Here is a 14,283-nt window from a genome sequence, read left to right on the forward strand (position 1 = left end):
TAAAAAAAATGGTAAATTTGGCAATGGTTAAGCTTACCCGCCACCGACCCTCCTCCCAGTAGAGAGGTCTGAGTGAAAAAATTGCCTTATTATTCGGCTTGCCATGTAATTTTTATGTCAAATTAATAATTATACATCGTATTTTTCTAATGTGTTTAATATTTTATGTTAAAAATGATAAAACAGACACCATGAGAGGCTATCATTGGTGAAAAGGGGAGTGCCAGCCTCCCTGCTTGCACCTTGTCTCCCTGCCTGCACCTTATCTCCCTGCTGGCACCTTGCCTCCCTGCCTGCACCTAGCCTCCCCCCTGCCTGCTCCCAGCCTCCCTCCAACTCAGTGTCTCGCACAAAAGACCACACCTCAGAACCACTAGCCCACACGCTTGCCAAAAATGTCTGGATATGATTGTGCAGAAACAGTACGGTGACTTGCACCTATTGAAATTAATAAACTCACCAATGCTCAACTGAAACGTGCCTTAACTGCAAAAGTTAAAGCTGAGAGAAGTGATGAACCACCAAATTCTGTCTTACTCAAGTAGCCTCGGAGTTTGAAAGAGGAGTTAGCCAAGATGAAAGGACTGAAGCACGAGGTGAAATGTTTATCTGACAGGCTGGACCAAGCTTATGAAATTATTCACCAACAGCAATTATTCCTGGAATCATTAGATAATAAGGAACAGCGACAAAACTTGGTGATGACAGGATTGTCAGAGGATGTTGATGAAATGGGAGTGACGGACAACGATAAGATACGAAAAGTACTGGAAGCTGCGGGATATCAGAATGCCGTCGACCTAGTGAATTGTGAGGTGAGGCAGCTGGGCCAGCCCAACGAACGCAAGAAGAGACCAATTCATGTAACGGTAGAAGACCAGAGGAAGAGGGGCAGCATTTTGAGGGTGGCAAAACAGCTGAAAAACACCGGAGAACCAAGTGTGAAGCAAAGTATCCAATTACTGTACCACATATGAGCAATCTATTCAGTGTTTCAAGAAATACCTACTACAGCGGTCCCTCGGATAACGAACACAATTCGTTCCAGAAGGTCGTTCGTTAATCGAAAATTTCGTTAACCGAAACCAATGTTTCAATGGGATTTTGGGTAATTGGTTCCAGCCCACGGAAAATTACATACCGTATATCACGGCCTATAAGACGAAATTTGAACATTAAAAAAATCTGCCCAAAGTTAGGGGGTCGTCTAAACCACCAAGTTTAAAATTCTTACCTCTTAAATATTGTGGTTTAGTGTGTCAAGAGTGGTGATGAAAACATCGTAAGCCACTCACAAGGTCTTACCACTAATTATTTTATACTGAAACTTACGTTTGGCAAGCTGGATTCAAATTAAGATTACCGGTATATTAAAATAATAAAAATGTATTATAAACCTGTCTAACATACCGTAAAAGAGATTTATACCCCTATAATAAACACAGCTATCATCACACACCCCTCCCCACGCCCCCCCCCCCATTTGCCAGTGAGGAGCCGTGGAGGTGGTCAGTAATGCATACCGGTATCGGTATATTTACTCATAATAATATTTATCTCCTATAAATAATTGATTTAAATTTTATTGTTTTACAAAAAATATTCAGTAAATGAGTACATTAATTCTTGAAACTATCGATGGTTAATTACAGACGCTCAAGTGACGTCACTAGTGTTTACACTACACCAGCTGGTAATATTTGATGCCATTACTTGAAGTGAATTGGCCTTATTTTAAGTAACTAACTATAAATAAATACAAAAATTAAAAAAAAAGATCAAAACTGAGAAATAATATACTGTATGTATGTTGTGTTGTCAAAGTAAGAGGAACAATTGTGTAAGTACGTAATATTTTTTCACTCAAATCCTAATGAAACACTACTGGAGAACATTCCTTTGTCGCAAAACAGTTTATAAATTAAAGAAAATAATTACAGTGTGTTTAATATATTACAGTATATTATAAATAAATAAATAAAACAAATAATTCGGTAAATCTATTTAAAGTAAATGGAAAATAAGCAAACATGTTATTTACCAAGACCCTTCCGTCTGGCTCAGGGTGAGATGGAGGGGAGATAACAAGCTATTTATAGCCCATCAGAAGTGACCAGTACCCTAATGCACCATAAATAATTCATTGAACATTCATTTTTTGTACATAGTATATTCAGTATATATATATATATATATATATATATATATATATATATATATATATATATATATATATATATATATATATATATATATATATATATATATATATATATATATATATATATATATATATATATATATTTGTGTAATAAATGTATGTAGTAAGTACATACTGGTAACCTTTTTCACTCAAATCCTAATGAAACACCACAATTAGAATACGGTGGTTGCTGTTGAACCACATGTTGTATAAATAGTCACACCACCGAGACGAGGGAACACTCCCACCACGCTTCAGTGACGTCACTAGTGTTTACACTACACCAGCGGGTATAATTTGATGACATTACTTGAAGTGAATTGGCCTTATTTTAAAAAATCAAGGATGGTTGGTAAAGGACTACTGAGTCAGTGGGTAAGTGTCACATTTGGGGTACTGGTCTTATACAGCAAATAGAGCTCAAAAGCTACTTTTTAAATGGAAATTTGGGGGGGGCGTCTTATGCACCCCGCCGCCTTATAGGCCGTGATATACGGTACAAAGTAAAAAAAAAATGCAGTAAAGTACACTTACTTTGAGGTGTCTATGTAGAAGGCTCCTGGTTGTTGATGATGATGGTGGGAATTAGAAGTGGGGGTGGAGGAGAAGGGAGAAGAGAAGGAAGTGGGGGTGGAAGAGAAATCACCCCATGCTTCATGCCGTCATTTCACCCATAAAATTTTAAGTTCACTAGGTGTAATTCAGGATTATTTTCTTTAAATCAAAAACTGCACTGCACTATATATTGTCAATATGTTAAATAAATTTCAGAATGACCAATAATTGTACTGTAAAAACATAAAAATACTCTGTGTTCAAGACACCCACAAGCAAGATGTTTCTTCCACTGAACAAAGATACAAACTGAGGCCTTGGTGGGTGAGTGAAGTGGCTGATGGGTGCACCAAAAACTAGTTCCCTGGACTGCAATTATGTTAAATAAGTGCTAAAATGACTAAAAAATTTAATATAAAACTTGGAAAATTATTGAATAGTACAACCTTCTTGATATTTACTCCAATTTTAACGAATGTAAGCCCTAGAACCGATTTCTGTATTGACAGACTAATCTTCCAGCTGGTGGGCAAGCCAAAGCATGTCGAAACATTTTCGTAAGAATTTCGTTAACCAAATTTTTGTTCGTTAACGGAATTGAATATTCTTATGGAAGGTAATTTGTTAACCAAAATTTTGTTAACCGAGGCATTCGTTAACCGAGGGACCACTGTATTAAGAAGGATGTCCACCCAGCCGTGAGGATGGAGGCAGCACGTCTTCGGATGCGGGAACGGGAAGAAAAGGAGAAACCTGAAAACATTGGAGTGAATATACAGTATGCTATGATTGGAAGAATCGAGTGTTGCGGAGGGGAACCGTCATCATAGACAGGTATTCACCTAGTTTTTTCTAACTAGTAGACAACATGACGCTGCTTACAAGTTAAAATTGTGTTCATGGAACATTGCCGGACTTGAGGATAAACTTCAGGAGCCAAATATTTTGAAATTTGTTCTCAATTTCGACATAGTTTGGCTCTTAGAAACGAAAAAAATATTTCCAATTGAGTGTACCCGGAATTAATGTTGATACGAATGTATCAAAGGAAGGCCATCACAGAGAAGGAGTAGTGATGCTTGTTAGTAAAAAGAAACTCAGCATTGTACAGTATTACAATATTGTACAGTAAAGACTATGGAATGGTGCTAAATGAAAAGAAAACTAATTTTTTGTGGTTAACGGCCAAGAAAGAGATAAACTTTGTATGACGATAGAGGGAATTGAGGTGAGCTATACCTCCAGGTACTTGTACCTCGGGGCTTGGTTCACCGACTCTGGAAAAATGGATAGTGTACTGTCTTTGCACCAGACAGCCAGTGAAGCCACAGTCAATAAGTTTTCCATTTTTTTTGCAGCCAACACACAAATGCCATTTGTATACAAGAAAAAAGCATTTGATTCTGTAGTAACGTCATCATTATTGTACGTTTCTGAGTCGTGGCTGACCAATAACTTGAAAGGATTGGAAAGACAATATAATAAACTGGTGAAGTGCTTTGTAGGCGTGAAGAAAAACACGAGTATGAATCTGTGCAGGATCGAGTCAGGTATTCCCCCAGTGCAAGTCATTATCGCAAAGAGGAAATGCAAGTTTATGAAATCAAAGCATGAGATAATGGGCATGGAACAACCTCTTCATTTTGTATAAGATTTATGTAGGATAGCAAATACACCAGGATTTAGATTCATGGCGAGAGCAATTACCTTAGACTGTAACACAAATCCATTAGGCAGAGTAGCGAATCTGGTAACGGAGATGTCAGCTGGCGCTAAAAAATTTGCAACATACATATCCGATCTGAACCCTTTTATGATAGTGCATGAGGTATACTTAAGAAAGAAATTATCCTTGATTTTCAGCGCGAGTCATTCACCAGGCTGAGACTAATATCATACAACCTTAAAGTAGAGACAGGCAGGTGGAGTAGCACACCAGCAGAGTTGAGACTATGTCAGTGCGACGACAGTCATGTACAAAGTGAACGACATGTGCTGATCGATTGTATGCTCTCTGCAACATTGTCGTGAAAGGTATCAAATGCTGACTTTCTTCAGTATCAGTGAACTCTTAAATGAAAATGTATATGTGTCTGAATTATGTTATTATGTACATGAGGTACTAGGAATCTATACAGTATTACCCCGCCTAACGCGGTTTCACTTAACGCGTTTTATCATATACGCGGTGCCTCGCCAGAGCTGAACTTTCACTTAACACGGATTTTTTCCACATATACGCGGTGAGTGTCCGGCTCGAGACGCTATTTTTAGATTTGCCCCACCCGCCACCCTGCCTGACTGCCTGTTTTAGCTCATAAAATTCATACACATTACCCGGCCAGAATATAATTTACATTGCTGGAATTCTTATAATTTGGTGATCATTTTGAATATAAACATCATATATTTTGCATTAAACATACAAATTTTAGATATCATTTTTTCTCTGGGTAACTATGTTATCTTTTGTGCAAAATATATGACATTTATATTCAAAATATTCCTGGTCTTACAAGGAATCCAGCAATGTCAATTATATTATCCTAACTTTAGTTTGAGGTATTATTTATTACAAAAAAGTTAAGTATTCTGGTTTTCCCACACATCTCCTTGGGACGGTTGGTGGAGGGTGGGGGGGAGGGAGGGACCGACCGACCATCTGTTACCCTGTGAAGAATATTTTTTTTTTTATTAACTGAAGATATTTGTTTTAGCTCATAAAATTCATACAAATTACCCGGTCAGAATATAATTTACATTGCTGGAATTCTTATAATTTGATGATCATTTTGAATATAAACATCATATATTTTGCATTAGACATAAAATTTTTAGATAAAATGTTTAATCTGAGTAAGAATGTTATCTTTTGTGCAAAATATATGACGTTTATATTCAAAATATTCCTGGTCTTACAAGGAATCCAGCAATGTCAATTATATTATCCTAACTTTAATCTGAGGTATTATTTAATACAAAATGTTAAAATCTAAATTTTTCACCCACTCTTCTCTTGAAGGGATGATTGGTGGGGGGTGGGGGGGAGGGTTGGGACTGACCGCGCGGTTGGAAGAGGGGGGGAAGGCAAGGTGGGGTACTTTGATTGACAGATAGTGTCCTGAAGATTATTTTTTTTTTATTAACTGAAGATATTTGTTTTAGCTCATAAAATTCATACAAATTACCCGGCCAGAATATAATTTACATTGCTGGAATTCTTATAATTTGGTGATCATTTTGAATATAAACATCATATATTTTGCATTAGACATACAAATTTTAGATAAAAAAATTTTCTGAGTAACTATGTTATCTTTTGTGCAAAATATATGACATTTATATTCAAAATATTCCTGGTCTTACAAGGAATCCAGCAATGTCAATTGTATTATCCTAACTTTAGTTTGAGGTATTATTTATTAAAATTTAGTGGTTTTCCCCCAAAAATTTCTCAGAGAGGGAAGAGCCGGCAGTGTAGTGTGAGAGGGGGAGGGAGTTGAGTCCATTATTTGAATGGACATTAACTTGGCGACTGTATTTCTCTATTTCTCTTAAGTATTAATTGTGTGCATGTACCATCATAAAATTAAGATGTTATTTTTACTACAACATAGTTATGTGTCTTCAAAAAGTGGAGTTTGGGGGTCGGGCCGGTTTCTATTGGAATTAATCCCATATGTTCTGTTGTTCACTTAACGCGGATTTCACTTAACACGGGACCCTCTGGGTTCTATTGACCGCGTTAAGTGGGGTACAACTGTAGTTAAGTTTGAAATTGCCCCTTACATGTTATGTTTTAATTTAAAATATTTTGTAGGACAAATGTATTTTGAATTATTTGTATATATTTACCATGTATTTATACTTTTGTCAATAAACTACTACTACAGTACTATTACTATGTGGTGGTGGGGTATTAAATACTGAATAATAAATAAACAATATTGTATTGTTAATGACAGTACAGTAGTTTGATGAATAGTTGTGAAAATTATAGTATGCAACTATTCATCAAATGACTGTCATTGACGATACAATATTGCTTATTTATTAATTAATACCACATCACACCCAGACATCCTAACACCACCCACACACCCCCATATTGTGTGACATAAATTTAGAGGTGGTTAACTGTGTGGTGGTGGCGAATTAAAAGATCAGCTGTTGAGGAGCTTAGCGCTTGGCAACACTGGTGCAAGTTACCACTCCTTTCCACTCCATCTCTTTAATCACACACACCTTTCTGCTTTCTCACTCTACATTTTAAAATCTTATGTAACGTAATGTTGAAGGGATACATTGTGATAAGTGTAAGTATAAAAATACTGTACTGTATTTTAGCTTTCATGTTTATTCAAGACATCTTCAGGTCCCGAAACCCACTAATCCCCCTTCCAACAATGGGTGACCCTGACATTGTATCAGGTCAGTAATATGAGACCACTAATACCCCACCCTACCTCCACCTGACATTGTGTCAGGTCAGGTCAGTTACATAAGACCCACTAACCTCCCACAGCTCCAAGGGAGTGGAAAATACCGGTCTTTGCTGTAACACACAGCTTCATTCACAACCATATCATATAGATTTTTAGTTTAGACTCTTGGAAAACTCCCCAGCACAAAGAAGCTTTCTGAGGATTTGGGCTAGTGTTTGTCTGTGCAAGATGCATAACTTACACACTCGGAAAGTTTTTTCCAGTAACCGGAAATATTTCCAAGGATGGAGAATTTTTCCAGAAGTGCTCTGCCCCAATTGTTTCGGCTAATGGGGATTTCACTGTATTGTTAAATAAATAGATGTTTCATTTTAGTTCCCCATGCACCAAGATTAACATTGACATTATTCTGGTGGATGTGTCTCGTAAGTAAGAAAAATGCTGTAACTGTAGGAAAAATCAAAGTACTCACAGACTGCTTCACTCATCTTCTGTTAACTGCCAAGAAACATTAACATTTTACTTAAAAAATATTATGATGGATTTGTTTCATAAATGGGAAAAAAGATTGTGATTGTAAACTGAAAATATCGTAAGGTGGATGTGACAATTAACTGTTCCACTGTCCGTGCTAATATAATGTTAACATTACTTTTGGGTTCGGAAAGATATAAATTTTGGTGGGTTAGCCTAAATTGTAATGCAGCCCATCATTGAGGAAAGGTTGCCCATGGCTGCAGTACAGTATAACCTCACGCACTTTAGCTGTCCTAAACCGAAGTGACTTACTGTTTGTTCAAATGCCACGACTCTTTATGTGCAAGATGAAAATGACCATAAAAAATGATAATGATGAGGACTAATGGGATCTAGTATAATGATTTTTTTTTTTAGAATAATCTATTTGTCATACCAAAACTAAAGAAGGTTAACACTTGCACAAAAATGGGAGTTTGCCTTATTGCAAATTATTTATCTTAAACACTATTACAGTGGGAAAGCAGAAGGAAGGCTGCCACTGTCTCACACCCTCCCTCACTGTTCCCAGTGTAATGCATTGTAATGGACTGTACTGTCTTTTATATAATTTTGACTTACTTGTATGGTTTGAGACCTGTGTGTACATAGGAGTGTGTGCGCAGATGTTGCTGTTTCTTGAAGGTGCATTTACAATCATTGCACTTATACCGAGGAAGCACATGATATCGCATGTGATGTTTCTTCAATGCATAAGCACTACTAAAACCTTTCTCACACTCTTCACATCTGGTAATGCAAGAAAATTAAGTCAATTAAAAACAAGTACAGTATATATAGCATTGAAAAACAACATAGTAAAGTAGAACCTCAATAAATAGGACTAATAGGGGCAGACCCCAGTCCAAAAAATGCGAAAGTCTGAGAAAAGCGAATGTATGGGGCGGGGGGTATGGAAATAACACTGCTTATCTGAACTGTTTAAAGAAAATCAGTTGCTATGTTATGTTATTACTGCACTTCAACAACTAAGGTCTTGAAGTGTATAACAAGGTTATTAAAAGAATATTATATCAACAATTAAAAAAAATATGAAACAGAACTCTCTGGGTTGAAAATCAGACATGTAAGTCTGGTTGTCAACAACTGTTGTCACCGAGATGATTGTTATTTACTGTAAAGTGTTATATGTAAGTAACCACAGATTTTTGTTTTATGAATAAAGAGAAAACTGTATACTGTACGGTACTGTAACAATAAAAATAAGAACAAATGAGTGTAGGAGTATATTGTATGTGGAAGACGAGTGTTTATCTGGGAGCAGCTGGCAGAGGGGAGAGGGGTTAGCATGGGTGGGTGGCTCCCTCACCCAATATTCCTTTAAACACTTTCACCAAAATTCTCATATAATTTAGGATCATTTGATGCCAGATTGACAAAATATTATCCTAAAAGAATCAGCTTTCCTGAAAAAAGAATCCCACAATGAACTGAGTCCATTTGTTTACAAAGAGCAAAAAGCTGATTGGCTTACCACAATGTCTGTCTTCAACACTTAGTAAATTAGTGCAGTACAGTCGTGTATTTATCATCATTTAATAAATACTATTGCATCACTTAATAAGTAATATTGTAGTGTACAGTATTATGCATCTGCATATACCCTGGTTTATTCATTAATAATTTGTTTAAGTATACAAGTACAGTAAAGCCTCGAATAACGACAGTAATGTGTCCTCCAATATTGCAGTGTAAGGTGAATCAATAATTAGATGCTTCGAAGGTCTGACCTTTTCATATACTGTACAGTAAAGCCTCCGATAACAACGGTTCGACCAGCAACTTTTCATATTTAAGACCCTAATTAATTTAGTACTGTACCCAATTCAATTTACGTCCTTATTTCATTCGTATTTAAGACCAAAATATAATAAAAATAAAATAAAATTACATTTTCATATAAATAATAACTAAATCCCGATATGTATCATAAAAAAAAATACTGTAAAAAAAATAAAGAGCGCATCGCCAGCAAACAACAGTCGGAGCTTGGCGGTCCCTTTGTTTTCACGCATCTGAACAGGAACAGGAGAAAACTTTATCAGGTTTCTTACAGCATTTTTGCATCCCTATTCAAGTGTTGTTCCAAAAGCTAATAGAAAGTGTATAAGCTTCGCCGAGAAACTAGACGTGTTCAAACGATATGAAAAAGGTGAGAGGTCTGTGGATATTATATGGAGCAAGGAATGAACATATTTTCTGAAGTGGATCCATTAACAGAACAAAGCATTAAAATTTAAATACAGCTACTCCTCGACTTACGCCCTACTCGACTTACGACCGCCCGGACATACGACTGCCGCAGTAGTACAATTTTTTTTTCAAATTACGTATTTTCGAGTCCCGACATTAGTGATCGCACTGTGTACTGACAAAATTTTCGTTTATATTTCCCTTTCAAATGGTTGGCAAGCGTAAAAGTGAGAGTTCTCGTGGTGCTGAGAAGAAAAAGAGACACCCATTTTAGATTTTCTATGTATTATTTTCGCATTTTTGACTTACGACCTGGTCATCAGTCCCCAACTCCGTTGTAAGTCGGGGACTGACTGTACATGCAAATAACCTTTACATGAAGATGTATAATGGGAAAAGAAAGCAGCTGTGCAAGGTTCTTTCGACAGCTTTATTATTCGAAGGCCTAAACCATCAAATTCAGCATCATAAGCAGCTTCAACATCAGCTTCAGGTTCAGTAACAGTTTCAGCAACAGCTTTAGGGAAAGCTACAGCTTCAGCCAGAGTTAAACCTGATGACTTTGTCATCTGAGTAATAACTTGCACAATATTCATTGGCTGTCCTTATATTTTAGACTTTACCACCATTGGTGAGTAGAATTTTTGTTTTACATTCATAAATATTATTTAAAACATATATAAACAGTAAGTGTTGCTTTCATATTCATATGTAGAGAAATGACGTTATGTTTTCTCATGTACGCACTTACTGTTCATATGTTGGCATTCCCAATCGTCTCACTTTATTTCTTTACCATTAGTGGTTAGTTACTTCTAGCGTTCCATTTATTAACATTAAATAACATTACAGTACTTAAAACATACATAAAGGTATTCAATTTTTTAAAATTAAGTTCACTATAGCTACAACCAGGGTTTTATTTTCTTCAGTTTCTAATGTAGAACCATCGTCACTCACGAAAACAATGTCGTCTTGTCTCCTCTTGTGTTTTAATATTCTACGTATTATTAATGAATTGCAGTGTTAATTCAATCAAATACATATTCAGTAATAAACAATAATAAATCTTTTGTATATATTCTTAAGATAAATGACTGTTTCCTTGAATGCGCACGTATACATTGGCGTTCCGCTATCAGTCTCACGTTTTTCTTTAATATCAGTGGTTACTTCTACAGTACATTAAATAACATTAATTAAAACATATATTTTTTACATTAATTTTACTACAACAACAACCAGGGTCTTATTTTCTTCAGTTTTAGGTGGACAAATAATAATAATAATAATAATAATAATAATAATAATAATAATAATAATAATAATAATAATAATAATAATAATAATAATATTAACGGTTTATTGAAAAAGTTCTGAAACAGTTCTGCAGCCCGAAGGCTGAAAATATAAATTGGACATAAATGACTTATTACATACATTGACATTGGTGGTTTAACAAAAGCCTTCATTAGAGAAAGGTAAAGGAACATACAGTGAACATACAGATTAATGTTTATTGTGGAGGTAACGTAGATCTTGTGCGCTAAGGTATTGAACAGCAGACACGTAGTGTAGTAACTCCCTCACAGATGGCGTTATTAGGGGCATCACATGGAGTAATAGTTCCCTCACAGGTGGTGTTATGAGGGACTTGACGTGGTGTAGTAATTTGCTCACAGTTGGTGTTATGAGGGGCCTGATGATGTAGTAATTTCCTCACAGATGGTGTATGAGGGGCCTGATGTGGTGTAGTAATTCCCTCACAGATAGTATTATGAAGGACCTGATGATGAAGTGATTCCCTCACAGATGGTGTTATGAGGGACATCACATGGTGTAGTACCGCATTTACCCGTGTGTAGTTCGAGTTTTTAAGACCAAATTTTTGGGCAAAAAATTGGGGGTCGACCTCTACACGGGTAATAGTTTCGTTGGGTTGAAAAAAATTTACCAGTTACTGCCAGTAAACAATGGAAACAACGCACCACCAGCTGTGAGTGTTGGTACAGTTGCCAGGGCAGATCTCATGCATCATCATAGCAAGCCCAAAGTAGCCAAATGCATGGTATGGTAGCACAGGACTATGTAAAACATAACGTATTCATTTTTAAAAGTTTATTTATAGATACATCAATTTTTGTTCATTAAATTTGGAACATCAATCTCTGTTAATTAAATTTGAAACAAAAGAAAACTACTATACCGTGTTTCTAAATATTTTCACTAAAATATTACATCACAAGTATATTTTACCTTAACTGTGCCTGAATGAATATATTCTCAGAAATAAATAAGGAAATGTAATATTTTGCCGAAATGAAGTACGCATTACAGTGGAAAGTGGGATAAAATCGTGACGAAAACAATGACTTTCGCTTTCTTTCGTAATTCAAAAGATGTTACCGTAATAGCTTTTCGAATGGTTTTCAGTTAAAAAACTGTTGTATTACAATAATATTCTATCCTAATTCACTTGAATAAATACTACGATACCATATTTCTGAATATTTTCATTAAAATCCATCAAAATCATTTTCCTTGTCATCGTCTTCAGCACACAGTTGCCAGTTTCAAGATTTTCCGTTTAAAATTTTAAGTTACCAAGTATTTCTTTTTCCAAATCGTTTTACAATACTGTAGGTAAAACAGTTTACTATTGTGCAAACCCCACAGAAAAAAAAAATTAACAGAAATGGAGACACCAAAAATGTAAAAAAAAAAATGCTGTGTCTGACTTGCAACACTGTTGGTAGGGTCAGGTGGTTCTAACGGCATCCTGTCAGTACCCAATAATCAAATTTATAACAGTGTCTAACCTCAATTACTGTAGTTTATCTGATGTAGGCAATATGAAGTAAAAAATACCAGTTAAAGTGAGAAATTGGAAGAGAAAAACAAGAAAGATGCCTCTGGGCAATTTTTGGTAGGGCAGAGGGAGAGAGTACCAGCTGTTTGGTCTTTTTTGGTGGGAGAGTCACGCAAATACCCGTACTGGTACAGGTTGACAACCCTTTATCCGAAATTCCGAAAACGGAAAAGCTCTGAAAACCGAAGTTTTTTGTGGAGCATCTTTTTTTTTTTTTTTTTAACAGGGATTAGCCCACATCGGGGCCTGGGGAGCGAAAAGGTAATAGTAATACTAATTATAATAACAATTATAATTATAATAATAATTAATCATAGTAAATAAAAATTTTAATTAAAAGATACACCAAAATAAAAAATAATGATAACAATAATACTGTATTAATAAAATAATATTAATAATAATAATAATAATAATAATAATTATAATAATAATAAAGAAATACAAGAATGAATAAAAGATAAAAAGTGAGTAACACAACCAAGACCTATGAATTATTATTATTACCTGTATTATTATTATTATTAGATTATTATTATTATTACAGTATTACCCCGCCTAATGCGGTTTCACTTAGCGCGTTTTACCGTATATGCGGTGCCTCGCCAGAGCTGAACTTTCACTTAACGCAGGTTTTTTCCACATATACGCGGTGAGTGTCCGGCTCGAGACGCTATTTTTAGATTTGCCCCACCCACCACCCTGCCTGACTGCCTGTTTTAGCTCATAAAATTCATACAAATTACCCGGCCAGAATATAATTTACATTGCTGGAATTCTTACAATATGATGATCATTTTGAATATAAACATTATAGATTTTGCATTAGACATACAAATTTTAGATAAAATGTTTACTCTGAGTAAATATGTTATTTTTTGTGCAAAATATGACATTTGTATTCAAAATATTCCTGGTCTTACAAGGAATCCAGCAATGTCAATTATATTATCCTAACTTTAGTTTGAGGTATTATTAATTACTAAAAAGTTAAATATTCTGGTTTTCCCACACATCTCCTTGGGACGGTTGGTGGGGGGTGGGGGGGAGGGAGGGACCGACCGACCATCTGTTACCCTGTGAAGAATATTATTATTTTTTTATTAACTGAAGATATTTGTTTTAGCTCATAAAATTCATACAAATTACCCGGCCAGAATATAATTTACATTGCCGGAATTCTTATAATGTGATGATCATTTTGAATATAAACATCATAGATTTTGCATTAGACATACAAATTTTAGATAAAATGTTTACTCTGAGTAAATATGTTCTCTTGTGTGCAAAATATATGACATTTATATTCAAAATATTCCTGGTCTTACAAGGAATCCAGCAATGTCAATTATATTATCCTAACTTTAATCTGAGGTATTATTTAATACAAAATGTTAAAATTTAGTTTTTTCACCCAACCTTTTCTTGAAGGGAGGATTGGTGGGGGGTGGGGGGGAGGGTTGGGACTGACCGCACAGTTG

The 14,283-nt window shown here is 35.4% G+C and overlaps 1 protein-coding gene across 1 annotated transcript in view; it reads right to left on the reverse strand.

Annotated features, from left to right (window-relative positions):
• LOC121862946 (transcription factor IIIA-like) overlaps positions 1 to 14,283 on the reverse strand; it is a 247,654-nt gene that overhangs the window by 185,572 nt on the left and 47,799 nt on the right. Inside the window, exon 4 of the mRNA XM_042361399.1 lies at positions 8,302 to 8,469. Coding sequence (XP_042217333.1) covers positions 8,302 to 8,469 — 168 coding nt within the window. The remainder of the gene's footprint in view (positions 1 to 8,301; positions 8,470 to 14,283) is intronic.

The sequence above is a fragment of the Homarus americanus genome, unplaced genomic scaffold, assembly GCF_018991925.1.
Source record: "Homarus americanus isolate GMGI-L3 unplaced genomic scaffold, GMGI_Hamer_2.0 scaffold24922, whole genome shotgun sequence".
Classification (NCBI taxonomy): Eukaryota; Metazoa; Arthropoda; class Malacostraca; order Decapoda; family Nephropidae; genus Homarus; species Homarus americanus.